The 15,418-nt window shown below is 31.5% G+C and overlaps 1 protein-coding gene across 10 annotated transcripts in view; it reads right to left on the bottom strand.

The window, feature by feature from the left end:
* The window catches only part of Stacl (SH3 and cysteine-rich domain-containing protein), a 242,260-nt gene that overhangs the window by 49,078 nt on the left and 177,764 nt on the right, over positions 1-15,418 (bottom strand). For all 10 annotated transcript variants that reach the window (XM_080169796.1, XM_080169939.1, XM_080170150.1 and 7 more), the window contains one exon: positions 4,247-4,308. In XM_080169796.1, the coding sequence (XP_080025922.1) occupies positions 4,247-4,308 (62 nt within the window). The remainder of the gene's footprint in view (positions 1-4,246; positions 4,309-15,418) is intronic.

Genomic DNA, 15,418 nt, shown 5'->3' with positions numbered 1-15,418 from the left:
TGCTAAAAATAAAATTTTTATTTGTCGTGCGATTTTGCCAAAAATTGGGGAATTATTTCAGGGATCTAAAGGGATAGAACAATGGACGATAAATTAATATTCACCCCTAAATTATGATAAAAATTACCCATAATGTAAAGTTTAGACAAACTAATATCTATAATACAAAGTAGAACGATGTTTGTTTGTAGCAAAGGATCTCGCTAACCGGTCCCGGGAAGGTTTATAACTATTTTCTTGGGGGGTGGGACACCCCTAAACCCCCCCAAAAATGAAAAATACCCCCCCCCCCAAAAAAAAAAAAATTTCCTTAATTTTCATTAAAATCTAAAATACGAAAAATTAGTTTGATAAAACCACTTGGGGCAAAGCCCCTAGAGGCTAGGGGCGAAGCCGCTAATAGGTTTATAATACATATAATTATGAAACAGACTTAATCATACTCCATTGACCAATCCATGTCTCCCTGGTTTTAGCGAAAATTGAGTAAATACTTGAACTAACAAGAATTATATTAACAAGGAATATTATGTTCATAAGTAGCGAGGCTTTGTATAAAAAAGTAATGTGTATTATTTTAAATCAGGAAGTTTGATTTGGGAAGAAGAGGGGAGCCTTAGGACTGTCAATAACACTGGTACCCAAAGTTTTATAAACAAAAAAGGGCTCAATACCAGCTGATTATCCACAAGTTACCCAATAGTATCCACGAATATTTCCCAAGAGTAATTAAATATCCACACTTCTCCCCTATGGTAGTTGAATATCCACAAGAGTTTTCTATTGGTATTTTCTTTATATCCTTTAATACTGCTGATTCCCATGACAATAAAGCACATTAATGCAATGGTAGCTGAGTATCCAAAAATGATAGTAGCTCAATATCCACGTAGATACTCAGCTGGTATTGAGCCCAAAAAAGTTTTATTAATTGACTTTAACACATTTGGTATTTTAATCAAATCTTGATTGTTTGGTTCAGTGCCCTAAATTTTCAACCAATAATTTGATCTAGAGAATGTGTTATTTTGTCTATCATCATTGCGGGTGTGGTTATATAAATATATCTTTATTGTCTTATCCTTGAGGACCCCTTTGGAAATAAGAGAGTCAAATGAATATATTTTAATGTCCGCGGAAAGCTGTCTATATTGCAATGCGATAACTAACTAATAAAACACACGACAAAGCATCAAAAGAATAGTTTTGCTTCTATAAAGTAAATAAATAAAATGACGTTCAATAATTTCGTGCAAGGAAACCATGTAACAATTGATATATTATTACTTGGATGTTGCACCAGTTTTTCATGTACTCTAATAAAGTGATGATCGCAGTTAGCTAAAATAATTCCCCCTTAACTCCATCCACTCTCCTACAACTGAATAGACGAACTGACCAATAAATTAGGTCCATTTTAGCAAGCTAAATTGAGGACAAAAATTGCATTGTCAATATATCCACGTATATAGTATATCCAATCACGTAACAAATTACTGACGTATATATATATAAAAAGAATTTAAGTGTAAATTTATTTTTACCCGATAAAATTTGTTGGATAATTTATAGTATTCATGTTACCAAAATTGTTTTTTTTACAATTTTTAAAAGCATAGATTTAGCATATATTTAGGATAAGTCTGTCATTAATCCATCTTTCAAAAACTTTTAATTATGATTCCTGTAATTGTTAGGCAGAATTTAGAAAGCGTAGCAGCTCTATAAAGTAGTACTTTCATACTACAGATGTTTATTTTCATAGATTTGTATAAATAGGAAGAACTATACCTCAATTATCATCCAGAGCTGGATCTTTAAATTGTTTTGTGCTGCGCTGAATCGGTGTGATCCAGTTCGAATCAGCGCGCCCAGTGGCGTGGTACTGGCGCGGCAATGGCACTCAACGAGTGATATTGCCGCGGTGAAACTGGATCGCCCCGATTAAGCGCACTAATAAACGATTCAAAGTTCCAGCTCAGTAGTTTCCCTCAAAGTGACTAGCATGCACCAATAAAATACCGCCTTATTTTTGGGGAATTAAATTTTGTTTGTTTTACGTTAAGCTAGGTTAGGTTTGGTACTTGTTAGCCCCGCAGGTTTAGGGCACCGCATGTATATTTCCCCGGAAGGGTTATGCATAAAAAAAAAAAATTACCCTCTCCTTTTAATAGGATTTATTTACAAATTAGTGTTTTTGTTGGAAGTTTTACAAAGTATCTTGAAAAATCAGCCATGTGACGTCATAAAAATGAGGGATTATCTATGTCCTTTTTAGGGGGTTTCTTTCCCACTTCTCCTCTCATCCTTTATTTTTATGTTCTCATATGACTGATTTATTAGGACACTTGCAAGGAACTTTAAGTTTAATCTTTTTGTTTCATTATTTGATCGCACATTAATTTTATATAATTTCAAAAAGCTTTGCTGCTATGAAACTTTATCGTCCTAGTTTTTCATTATTTGAAAAGGTTTTTATTCTAATATACAATCAATTCTATTGATGGAACAAAGTTTATAACTGATTTTACATTTTGTAACTGTATTTCAGAGCAGGGATCTACAGGGATTAGATAATGGCCGGTAACTGATGTACATCCCCAATACACAAAATTACCCCTTTTGTAGATTACAATTAGTGATTAAAAACGTTCGGACACTCAACGTAATAAACCAATCAAAATTCTATAATGCCCTCCAAAGTCTTTAAGACAACGAATAAGAAAGCGATATTTTAAAACTTTGGGGACTACAGTAATAAACAGCCTAATGTCCCCTCACCCCCCCCCCCCCTGGATTTTCAATTTTGTAACTGTATACAATATTCAGAGGTATACAATTTAGAAGCATAGACAGTTTTTCAAATTTTTTTAGTGGGGGGGGGGGGCAGGGTTATTAGACGGTATATTATTCTGGTACCCAAATTTTGGACTCCGCTAATTACATTGAGGAAAGGTGACACTAAACTGGTCCCTAAAGTTTGGGGACTTTTATTAAATCTTTTTGGTCGGTTTAAATTTTAATTTTACCATTAGAGTAAAACACTAGAGGGAGAAAGGGTTAGATAACTGTATCTCCCCATCGCAATCGTCTTGTGCAACCTTCCTATTGGGTCATTGAAAATCAACCAATGGTATCGCTTATATTAACACAGCTAAGTAGCAGAAAATTATTTAGAAGCAGACGAAAGAGGTCTTTGATACTTTTAACAGTTATAAGGTCTTTGATAAATGAAGGGAGGTAGTTGTCTGTATATACATCTATACTATAGATCTGTTATTTTACCTACAAAAAGACCAATTTTCAGCGTTATCATTGGGGATATGCACCAATTAATCATCTACTATTCCTATTCCTTCACATCCCAAATGATGATAAACAATATTTCCCCTTCTCCTTCTGTATATTGAAATTATCATATGAAAAGTTTGGACACTCGTTTTCTTGAAACAACGAATCAAAATTCTATAAAAAGTACCCAATAAGATATAACCTTGGGTACGAGTGTAATTTACAGTCCAATATCCCCCCCCCCCTCATTGAATTAAATCAAAGAATATTTGCCAATGTACAAATGAAATTCTAAAATCAAATATTAATCAGAATTAGTTTCAGTGTTAAAGGTCTATTTATAAAAGTAGTGTAACAGCATATTTTCAGTCTTATGAGGTTGATATTATACTGTGATAATATGATATCTAATATATTTAGGCATGGGAGATGGATGGAAATTGAAAGAGAGAGAAAAGCAAATAATATAATACAACGAGAAAACCCAGGACAATATACATTTTGCAATGATGATAATCAAAATTACCCCTTACCCTTTGTAAGTTAAAATTATTGGTTAAAAAGTTTGGATAATACAACTAATGAATAAGACAACCAGGTATTAAACTTTGGGTATTCTTGTAATTTACAGTCCAATGTCCCCTCCCTCTCTGAAAAAATCCATTTCCAAATGAGACGAAAAATGCAAACAAGGATTACAACATTCATAGCTGGTTAATAAAAAAGATATTTAGAACATACAAATATTTAAAATTATAGAGAATTTTTTTAAAATTTTCAACTGTATATAAACATTAAATAAGAAGTATTAATGCTTTGCTAATAATGAAATAAGTAAATAAGATATTTTAGAATAATTAACTATTCTTAAACCTTTATTTACATATGAACTTACGCAATAATTACAAATATATAGTATTAACGCAATGCTAATAATGAAATAAATAAATTTCCTGAAAGATGTGAGAGTTCTCGACAATCTGAACAGCACCGTTTCCTCCAGGCCCTTTGCTTGGTCTGAAATTTGAAAAATTTTAATTAGAATTAGATTTTTATAACTGAGGTTTTTATCCAGGGAGATAAGACTCATTTTATCCCATATTTAAATCAGAGTTATAGGTTGAAGAGTTTAGACACTGTTAACCAAGAACAAACCAATGTTAAATCAACCAAGAACCCAAACTTTTTAAAATTATCCTTTAGGGGTCAGTTTAGTGTAAAGTCCACAATTCAAAGATTTCTGACTTTTACTATTTTTTATGTCGTCAGAATAAAACTATTTTTACAAAATCATCATATTTCTATTAATGTGTGGATGTACGGGTGCTCTGATTACGTATTTAGAAAAGTTCTCTAATTTTAGTTTAATTAAACATTACCTACTTATGAATGATTCTAAATTTAGAATATTTATTAATTTAATATCCAGGGATCTAAGGGATAAGACAATGGCCGATAAAATTGAGGTACATACCTAGTGATAATACACAAAATTATCACTTCTATAGGTGGATTTCAATAAGTGGTTGAAACGTTTGGTCATTTAACTTGATGAACCATCCAATCAAAATTCAAAAAAGCTCCAAAAAGTTATCAAGTCAACAATTAAGAATAGTTATTTCTCGCGTCGTATTATAAACGGCTTTCCACGGATATAGAAAGTACAATTTTTTTTAGCCGGTGCACCTCGGGGCTAGAAAAACTAGTTTTAATCTTATGATTGTACATTTCTATATTCGTAGAAAGCTGGATATAATACGATGCTAGACATAGTTTTTTCGTATGGATGAGAACCGGTTCCTATCCACCGGATTCGAATGAATACGAGAAACATTATTATAAAACTTTGAGGACTAGTTCAATAATCAATCCAATGTCCCCTCCCTGTCTGCTAACATCAGGAATTTGTTGACAATGGACAATAAATAAATCTTGCCCCCGTAAAATATGCAAGAAATTTTGCCCGAATTAGTTGCAAAATTATGAAAATTACCGCCATTGACCCATCCCTCCCTGAACTTAATTCATTCAAAATGATGAACTGAAATTTAATTTCCGAATGTGTACACAGTTTCCTCCGTGTTTCCTCACCCTATCTCAATATTTTCTACTAGCTTCAAACTTTCAACAACAAAAATTAATGTATTAATTGTTTATACATTCAAATTTTGATATTTTTAGAAGTTTGAAGGTTTTTTGCTGGTAGGAAACACCGAGGAAACTGTGTACACATTCGGAAATTAGATTTCAGTTCATCTTCAAAATATATTAATTAACGCATTTCATTTCTATCTATGAATAAGACATTTTTTTGGTAAATTTATATCTTTACAGAAATATAATTATCTTTTTGAATAAGAAAGGGTTACATAAAAATAATAATCCGAAGAACTAATCTATTTCTTAAAAGCGTAGCAACTCTATAATCAATGCCAGAACGTCCCTACGTCCATTTTAAACATATTGATAATTCTATCTTTTTAACAACACATTTTTAAGTGATCTAATTATCCGATTTATCTGATTTTTGAAATACTGATTTCTAGGACAATAAAGTACAATATTATAAGCGTAGCATCACTATAATCAATTCCTAAAAATGTCAGGTTGTCCCGAAACAGTATTCTGTATTTAAGAAGTTTTGCAACAAATTTCTATTTTTATATATATATTTTGTACATTCAGTTAATGTTTGTCTGCTGCCATACCGCTTCAGAGCTTCGGTTTTATGGATGTTTTCATCCTTGTTTTCTTTATAACTCATCTAAATTATGTAATTCTACTCTAAGATACCTAAATATTCAACATACTGTTCAATAAGATGCTAATAAATGACCAGATAATGGACGATTAATGTATGTACATTGTACATCCCTAATGATGATACACAAAAATACCCATTCTGTAGATTACAATTAGTGGTTGAAACGTTTGGAAACTCAACTTATAAACCAAACAATCAAAATTCAAGAAAAGTCCCTAAAGTTGTTGAACCTACAAATAAGAAAGTATTAAAATAAAACTTTGGGGACAAGTGTAATAAACAGCCCAATATCCCCTCCCTCTCTAATCCAATTATATAAAGTAGTAAGCTTTTTTCTATCTGTAGCGAAAGATCTCGGTAACAAATGAACTTATATGGTTCTCCTTTACAGTGAAGCTTCTTAAAGCTGTTTTTAGGCTATTTTTGGGCTTCCATATCCCTTTGATTATGGCGCCCCTAGATGATAGAGAAATACTATAAAAATAAACAATTACAAATCTTATTTCCAATCAATATAATGTTGAAAATGTGTAATAAGTTTCTATTTAATAAACAAAACTAGGTATCTTACAAAACTTCACTCTCCAAAGATTTGAATGTTTTAAACATGGATGGAACATTTTTCTAAAGAAGACCTTTCCAATTACAAAATCTTCATACATGTAGTATATACCCATCTACCATTTCTAGTTTCTAATCAATATGTTGATAAATTATTTCTCTTTAAGCCATGGATCTAAAGGGATCAGAAAATGGCTGATAAATTGATAAAAATCTCCAATTTATAATATACTGAATTACCCCTTCTGTAGATTACAATTAGTGGTTGAAATGTTTGGACGCTTAACATATTGAACCAACGAATTTAAAATTCACTATATGGGTATAGATATTATATTAGGTCCTACGACAAACGCAGGAGTCCCAAACGTCGGAGTGGAAACTTAACCTTACCTAACCTAGTTTAGACCATCTTATAGGTTTTTTAAATGCCTAACCCATGGGGGGAGCTTATTTGTTCATTCATATCTTAACCTAACCTAATCTGTATAGAAATACTTAATACAATTAATATTTTAACACTCCTGCGTTTGTCCACTCCGACGTTTGGGACTCCTGCGTTTGTCCTGGAACCTTATATTGGCCAAGGCATTCCTCTTAATCTTTCTTTTAAGCTCAAACATACTTTTTCATGTGTTACTTTCTAGACAAGTTTCATATCATTCTTATCCTACCTCCATGTAGGTAGTCTAGAAGTTCTGGCAAACTTTGAAATGTCAGGTAGAACTTAAATGAAAATCTACATTTTTAATATGTTCTCAATATAATATATTCAACCTCAGACTGAACTTCAGGCTCTTAGCTAAATTAACTTATTATTTGTCTGTTTGTCTATGCTTTGTAGGTTTGTTAATAGAACCAAAGAACATTTAATATTAAATCTACTTTATCTTTATCTAATGCTCTGGTCTAATCATAATTTTAATGGACTATTTACTAATATTCTAAATTGGATAGGCATTTTATATAACTTGAGAAGTTTCTCTTGAATGTTTTTCAACATATAAATGAGGATCTTCTCTATAAAACACTTACTTATTCTGTCTGTATGTTATGCCACTTAAGATAATATTCTGAAACTTTGTGAGAATTTTTGACATGAAATTAATCTACTCCTTGATTTACATTATCTGTTACTCTGTCAGATCTTCTTATTAATTGTAATGAAGTCTTTCTGTTACTGCCAAAGAAGAAAAGTAATCAGAGTCTTATGATAGCGGTGTAAACCATCCATTCACCTGATACACAACTAACCCTTTGATTGCAAAACCTTTGTCTGGAAGTCCCATCTGAGGTAATGCGTTGCTCCTGTTTATTGGCCAAGGCATTCCCTACTCATACGATTGATGTTATGCGCCTTATATAGCGGCAGTATGTAACTTCTAGTATGAAATAATATGCTGAACCCTAACACCTCCCTGAGAGTAAGTGACATATTACCAATTAAACTAATGTCGCAGGTTAAGAATATTTATCATTGTAAATGATGAGCTATTGCTTCATCATTTAAACTGCAATGATAGTCTGTAACCAAATATATATCTGTTTTTTTCTTATAATATTACTTATTAATAATTACTTTCAATACCCTTTTCTGATTAATGATATTACGATATGTCTGCAGGTAGGTAGCCAATATTATTGTTTAAGCAAACAACTGGTGTAACAAATTAATATAAATATTACACCTATACATAATATGAATAATAATCTATATAAAACCAATATTTGCATTGTATATAATTTCTTATCATTATTTTGGAATATATTTTCATTATTATCATTTTATCATTTTAGTTTAGTTAACATTATTTGATAATTTTAGCAAAGTTTTGTACTTTTTTGTCAGTTGAAAAGTCTAAATAAAGATTGGTTTTGCTCAGCTACTATTTAGGATATATTGATTAATTATGAAGATTTCTCTTAACAATTAAAAAAATTGCTGTGTTAAAAAAAATATTTACTTATCCATAAGAGAAAATCTTTTTTATTTTCTTTTTAAAATTCCCATCATATTTTAGTACTTTAATTTAAATTCTTTAATTCTCATTCTTGATATCAAGTTATTCATTTTAGTATTAAAATTCTTAGTAATCCTGTACAGTTTTATCACCTTTTATTATGAGTTTAAAGTATTTTTGCAATATAATTAATCACTATTTGTCATTGCAGATAATTATACACAAATATATTCTCAGGAATGAATGTGTTCTAATAAAAAAACGTTTTTCACAGTAACAGGATGTCTATCTTGCTCTCTGTTTGTACCGTATAAATATAAACATATATATTTTTACTCCCAGGTTCTGGAAAGGTTTGAAATGATTCCCCACCCAAAATATTTTTTTTCTTCTTTTGCTTTTTAAAACTTATATCAAATATAGTTGGGGGGGGGGGGGTTAAACTCCCCCACCCTTACCACAAGTGCCCTTAGAGACCTCTAGGGTCATAGCCTTTTGTACCTAATATAGTAACATTTTATTCTTTCTTTTGTATTTTTTTACTTGAAGTAAATTTTAATGGGATAAAAAGTCCTAAAGACATACAACTATATCTTTGATTTAGAAAAAAATAAACATACCTGTCTCTGTGTTGTGTATTCCAATATTTATTATGCTATTGCATGGAGTTTTATTAAAACCATTAATCTTGCAACAAAAATATTTATATTTTATTTTACATTTTCATTTTATAGTATTACTAGCGGCTACTCCCCCTAGAGGCCTCTAGGGGCACTGGAGAAGGATGGAAGTTGAATTTAATTACTAAATTTTTTTTTTATTTTATGGGGAGGAGCTGACCAACCTCCATTTATAATTTTTGTTTAAAATTTTTTTTTTCTTTTTTTAAGGGGGAGGGTTTATCTAGGGGCGATTTTATGGAAGGGTGGTGGTACCCTCCTCCAAAAGGTAGCAAGATACAAATATAGAGACAAATGCAAAGACAGACAACATGTTATTTTATTATAAGCATAATGTATATATACTATATTTTATTTTGATGTAAAATAAAATTTTAATTACATGTCTTTTTGAAAAATACTATAAAAATTTACTATAATCTAAAATCAATATACAATTTTTAGAACCACAGAAACATCCACTTAAATTATATTTTTTATAAATACTTATAAATTTTCCTATACTCTATAAATCAATACTATAAATTGTTAATATACAATTTTAGGAAATAAAAATAACTAAAATAACTATTATATACTATATGAATATCTAATGGTTATATAAATCTACATAAAATGTTATTAAAGAATAAACTGTCATCAAATAACTTAAATGTAAAGATATTATAATTTCTGAGAAGTATAGTATAGGATAACTCTTGTAATATGTCCACAAATCTCATATTACATAGATCTTTAAATTGTAGAAATAAGATAAAAATGGGTCAAGAATTTGCCATTCTTTTAAAATAATAAATCAAATCTTGCACATTTACGTTCATAATGGTCTTAATATTTAAAATTGACCAACCATTACTATGATATATATTTATAGATCTAAAGCTAAATCTGCTTCTGTATTTAGAGACAATAGTATAATTACATTATCTATAATACAAAGTAAAACAATGTCTGTTTTTCTGTCTGTTTGTCTGTCTGTTTGTTTGAAGCGAAGGATCTTGCTAACCGCTGAACCGATCAGGTTCTGCTTTACAGGGTAACTTTTTATGATCCTGGGAAGGTTTATAACTATTTTCTTGGAGGGTGGGACACCCCTAAACCCCCTAAAAATGAAAATTACCACCCATCAAATTTTTCTTTTTTCTTTTTAGAACTAAAATTAAAATGTGGGGTTGACTACCCACCCCCCCAAAAAAATTTCCCCCCACCCCAAATTTTTTAAAAGAATTTCTTTAAAATCTAAAACACGAAAAATTTGTTTGGTCAAACCTCTTGGGGCAAAGCCCCTAGAGGCTAGGGGCGAAGCCGCTAGTAAAATAAAGAAAGTATAAATTATTTTTACTGTCAGTTGAGTTTTGCTTTTAAACTTTGATTATTATAAGGCCTAATTGGCTGATTTTTAATCCATATTAAAGTATATGGACAAAATATTTATACTTCTTTTAAAAAGTCTATTTTGTATTCTCTATATCTAAAATACCTCTACTAAAGAAATCTTAATCTATCTAAAGTAGCTATAATCAAATATAAATAATGTGCATTATACTTTTTGTGTACAATTATTTGATTTGTATAAGGTCTTATTTACCAATATTGAATCTTTAATCTGCAATTTTATAATAAACAAATTATTTTCAAATCTATGCTATCTATTGTAAATAATATCTTTTATTTATTGTGCATACTAATTTTAATGTATAACACTTCATGTATTCATTTGAAACCTTTTAATTAATATCAGGTGGATTAGAACCAGTTATCAGCCATACAGAAAAATTATGTCTAGCATTGTATTATTGTATTATATCCAGTTTTCTATAAATATAAAAGTGTACAATCATAAGAGTGAAACCATTTTTTTAGCCCAAGCCATCAGCATCTCGGTGCTAAAAAACTGGTTTTAATTATATAATTGTATATTTTTATATCTGCGGAAAGCTGTTTATAATACAAATTGAGAATTAACTACTATTATCCAGTCTTACAACTATGGTACAAAACACATATAATGTGCAGTGCATACTACATATGAGTATAATACTTTGATTTATAGAAGGCCCAGGTTGCCCAGGTACCTCCACACTTTCCAGGTATAGCTCCAGAGGACAACAAGTCATCCCATCTAGTGTTAGCACTAGTGGGAGGTTCATCACTAAAATATTGTATGTTATTTGCAATATACTTGATATTTAAATTCTTAGTCAAGGATGAAAGAAATTTATAAACTTCTAAAAGCCAGGATGTTATTCTATCAAGTGATAAGACTTTCCAGGAAAAGCTCTAGTCATTCCATCTAGTGTTAGCACTAGTGGGTGGCTCTTAACCCATTAGTGCCAAGCGCCACTTTTATGGGCCAATCGAGCTGAAAATCTCAGGGAAGCTTTATAATGGTAAAAACGGAATTCCAATTTTTCGTTTAGCTCTAGTGGCGTGCACAGGAAAGTTGCAAAAAAACCCGGTTCGACCTGGCCATAAATACCAACCAGGCATTATTTGGGCAGTTTTCGCCGGCATTAAAACCCGGTTTTGTAGTAAAAACCCGGTTATTTCGGCCGTTTCGGGTAAAAAAGCCCGTTTGTCGAAGTTTTAAAACCCGACATACACCAAAAAAGGGTGTAAAAAACGATAAAAAAAATCATATAAAAAATAATAATTTGAATAAAACGAATTAACAAATAGATGTACTTGTCAATAAACATTAGATTTCACGAAAAAAATTCAGCGACTTTACTATAAAAACAAAAAGTTAGAAGGGTATTTTGAATTTTCATGATTTTCAAATTTTGTTGATCTATACCGGCAAACGGAAGTAACCTAAACTGCCTGCTTCAGGGGGAAATGAAAGCCAGGGTAGTAGAGGGGGGATTCATACTGAGAATGATGCAATTATGAAGCCGGAAACCGTTTTTTTTTCATTTTTCGGAACCGGGTTTTAATACCCGGTTCGTCACTAATGGGTTAACTAAGATATTTTATGTCATTCAATATATTTTATTCACTTATGATCAATTTTATTTTAAATAGAATATGTTCTATTTTACAATATTGGTGTAGGACATTTTTAAACCTTAAAAGGCAGAAAATTATCCCTTTAAGCGATAGACACCCCAGGTATAAATTCAGAAGACAGTAAGCCATCCTGTCTAGTGTGAGCACTAGTGGGAGGCTCTTCACTAAAATATTTAATAGTTTTGAATACTTTTTTTATAATCTAGGCTAAGTATGATCCTTTTTAAAGTATTGATGAAGACAAAAGACACTTTGAACCACCAAAGGCAGCAAGTTAACTTTGAGTGATACACTTTCCAGGTAAAGCTCCAGAGGAAATAAGTATTCCCATCTAATGTTAGCACTAGTAGGAGGCTCTTCACTAAAATATTTCCAATTTTAATCCCAAGTATTTTCTACCTTACAATATTGATGAAGTAAAAAACACTTGTAGAGCTTCTAAAAACACTAAGTAATATATGTTCCAGGTATAGCTCCAGAGGACAGTAGGTCATCCAATTCAGTGTTAAAGGAAGCGTGCAAGAAATACCACGCTTTAACTGCTGAAAGACTGCCACAAGTAGACCCAATACCCCAAATTTGAAGCCTTCAGCTTCTATAACAAAAAAGTTCTAGGCATTTTAAAATGACATTTTATATACAATGAAAATTTTGAAAGAATTGCAGTGCTAATGTTAGAAATTTTGAAATTAAACTACGTGGCCTAGAAACAAAATTATAAGCTTATTTTTGTCATAAATTTAGGCAACCAGTAACTAATTATATTTTTACAATAAAATACCCATTTTTATAGTCAAAATCATTAAAAAAAATTAAGTTTAACTTGCGTTGTACCGAATGTACTGTAGCCAATCAGAAGGCTGAATCAGCTAAACAACCAATCACAGCTGAGCTTGTCTTAGTTTCCCCCTTTGTTTCCGTATGATTTTCGTTTAAAAATGCAATTTAAATCGAATTTTTTTCATGGACTTTGACTATGAGATGTGGTGTTTTTATTGTAAAAATGTAATCAGTTACCTGCAATCTAAGTTTCTGACAAAGATAAAGTCATAATTTTGTGTCTAGGTGACGTAATTTAATATTGTTTTTTCTTTTATTAGCATTGTAAATCTTTCAAAATTTTCATTGTACATAAAATGCTATTTTGAAAAGCCTAGAACTTTTTTGTTATTGAAGCTGAAGGCTTTAAATTTCGGGTATTAGGTCTACTTGTGGCAGTCTTTAAGCAGTTAAAGCGTGGTATTTCTTGCAGGCGTCCTTTAACATAGGGAACCTTATCACTAAAATACCTTATGGAGTTGGACAAGTTTTTTTTGAAAACATAGAATCTAAACCACTTTTGATGAAGAAAAATACTTGGAATCGCCTGGTAAAAAAAGTCTTAGGATATATAAATAAAATAATATGCTAGCATAACATTGTATTTAAAAAAAAAATCCTTTTTGGATTAATCAGGGCAGAAGAAGCACACATTATCACCAATTTAAAGAAGTAAAATAGTGACTTTTCAATGATATTAAAATATTAGATGTTTATTTTTTCTCCCTGAAAACTAGAAAAAAAACTCACCACAGCATAATTTAAATGTCAACTTACAAGCTATGTCAATACTAAAACATTTTTTAAAAACAAGGATGACAACATCCATAAGTAGCGAAGCACAAAATTTCGTGGATGGGACTGACGGTCATTGTTGTTTTCTTCAAACGACCGGAAATTTAATTTTGATATCTTTAACTGAAAAAATTTTGAAAATCGATTAATAAACACCAAAGATATGGGGGAAAATGTAAAAAATATAAAAAGAGCCAAAAACCTGCAAAAAGGCAGTCTGGCCGTCATTGTTGATTTCTTCAAATGACCGGAAATTTAATTTTGATATCTTTAACTTAAAAATTTTTGAAAATCGGTCCATAAACACCAAAAATATGGGGGAAAATGTAATAAATATAAAAATAGCCAAAAACCTGCATAAAGGCAGTCTGACCGTCATTGTTGTTTTCTTCAAACGATTGGAAATTTAATTTTGATATCTTTAACTGAAAAAAGTTTGAAAATCGGACCATAAACACCAAAGATAGGGGGGGAAATGTAAAAGATATAAAAATAGCCAAAAAACCTGCAAAAAGGCAGTCTGACCGTCATTGTTGGTTCTCCAAACGACGAAAAATTTAATTTTGATATATCTAACTGAAAAAATTTTGAAAATCGGACCATAAACACCAAAGATATGAGGAAAAATGTGGAAAATAAAAAAATAGCCTAAAACCTACTAAAAAGCCGTCCGACCGCCATTGATGTTTTATAGTTAATTGTGCTCCTTAATAATGGGAATGTTGTCAAAAAATTTCAGCTTTTTATTTTTTATAGGTGCTGAGTAAATCCCATTTCCCCCATAGCGTTACGGACTGACGGACGGACAAAGTGAATTATAGAGTAGCTTCGCTACTAATAATAGTATGTAAAGAACTAGTGGCTTCGGCCCTAGCCTCTAGAGGCTTTGCCCCAAGAGGTATAATTACCTCTTCTATTGCCTACAGCAGAAAAAATGCGTATGAGCAAATTTTCGCGTTTAAATAACGAATTCACAATTTTTTTTTTAAATTGAGGTTTTGTTTTGGGGGGACTTGGGGTGACCAACCCCCCAAAAAAATAGCCTAAAACCAACACAGGACCAATAGGTATATTCCCTGAAGAGTAGAATCCGATTGGATGAGTGGTTAACAAGAACTTAAGGGACAGACATCATTCTACTTTGTATTATAGATTACAATTCTTGGCGTTATTCTTTTTTTAACTTTTTTGTTCAATTTTGCACCCCCCCGGCCCCCCCCCCCCCCCCCCGACTACTGATGAACAACTATTTTAGGTTAGGTTAGGTTTTAGGCTACGGAGCCGAGCGCTGCGGCTAGGCAGGCAAGGTGGCCGAGCGCTGCGGCTAGGCAGGCAAGGGGGCCGAGCGCTGCGGCCAGAGTTCATAGTTCGCTGTCGGGGGGGGGGGGGGGGGGGGGAGGTACTCAAATTTTCAATATTGAAGAAAAAAATTCTAAGAGGATAATACCCAATTCTTTTATGAAAATATAGTTTTAACTTTTCTAATTTTGGGAAGAACCTCACAATATCATATCAAATAAACACAAAAGAACAATAAA

Source organism: Acartia tonsa, chromosome 1 (genome assembly GCF_053477335.1).
Source record: "Acartia tonsa isolate MP-2025a chromosome 1, ASM5347733v1, whole genome shotgun sequence".
NCBI lineage: Eukaryota > Metazoa > Arthropoda > Copepoda > Calanoida > Acartiidae > Acartia > Acartia tonsa.
The sequence above is the reverse complement of the archived record's forward strand: the minus strand, read 5'-3'. Positions and strand labels throughout refer to the sequence as shown.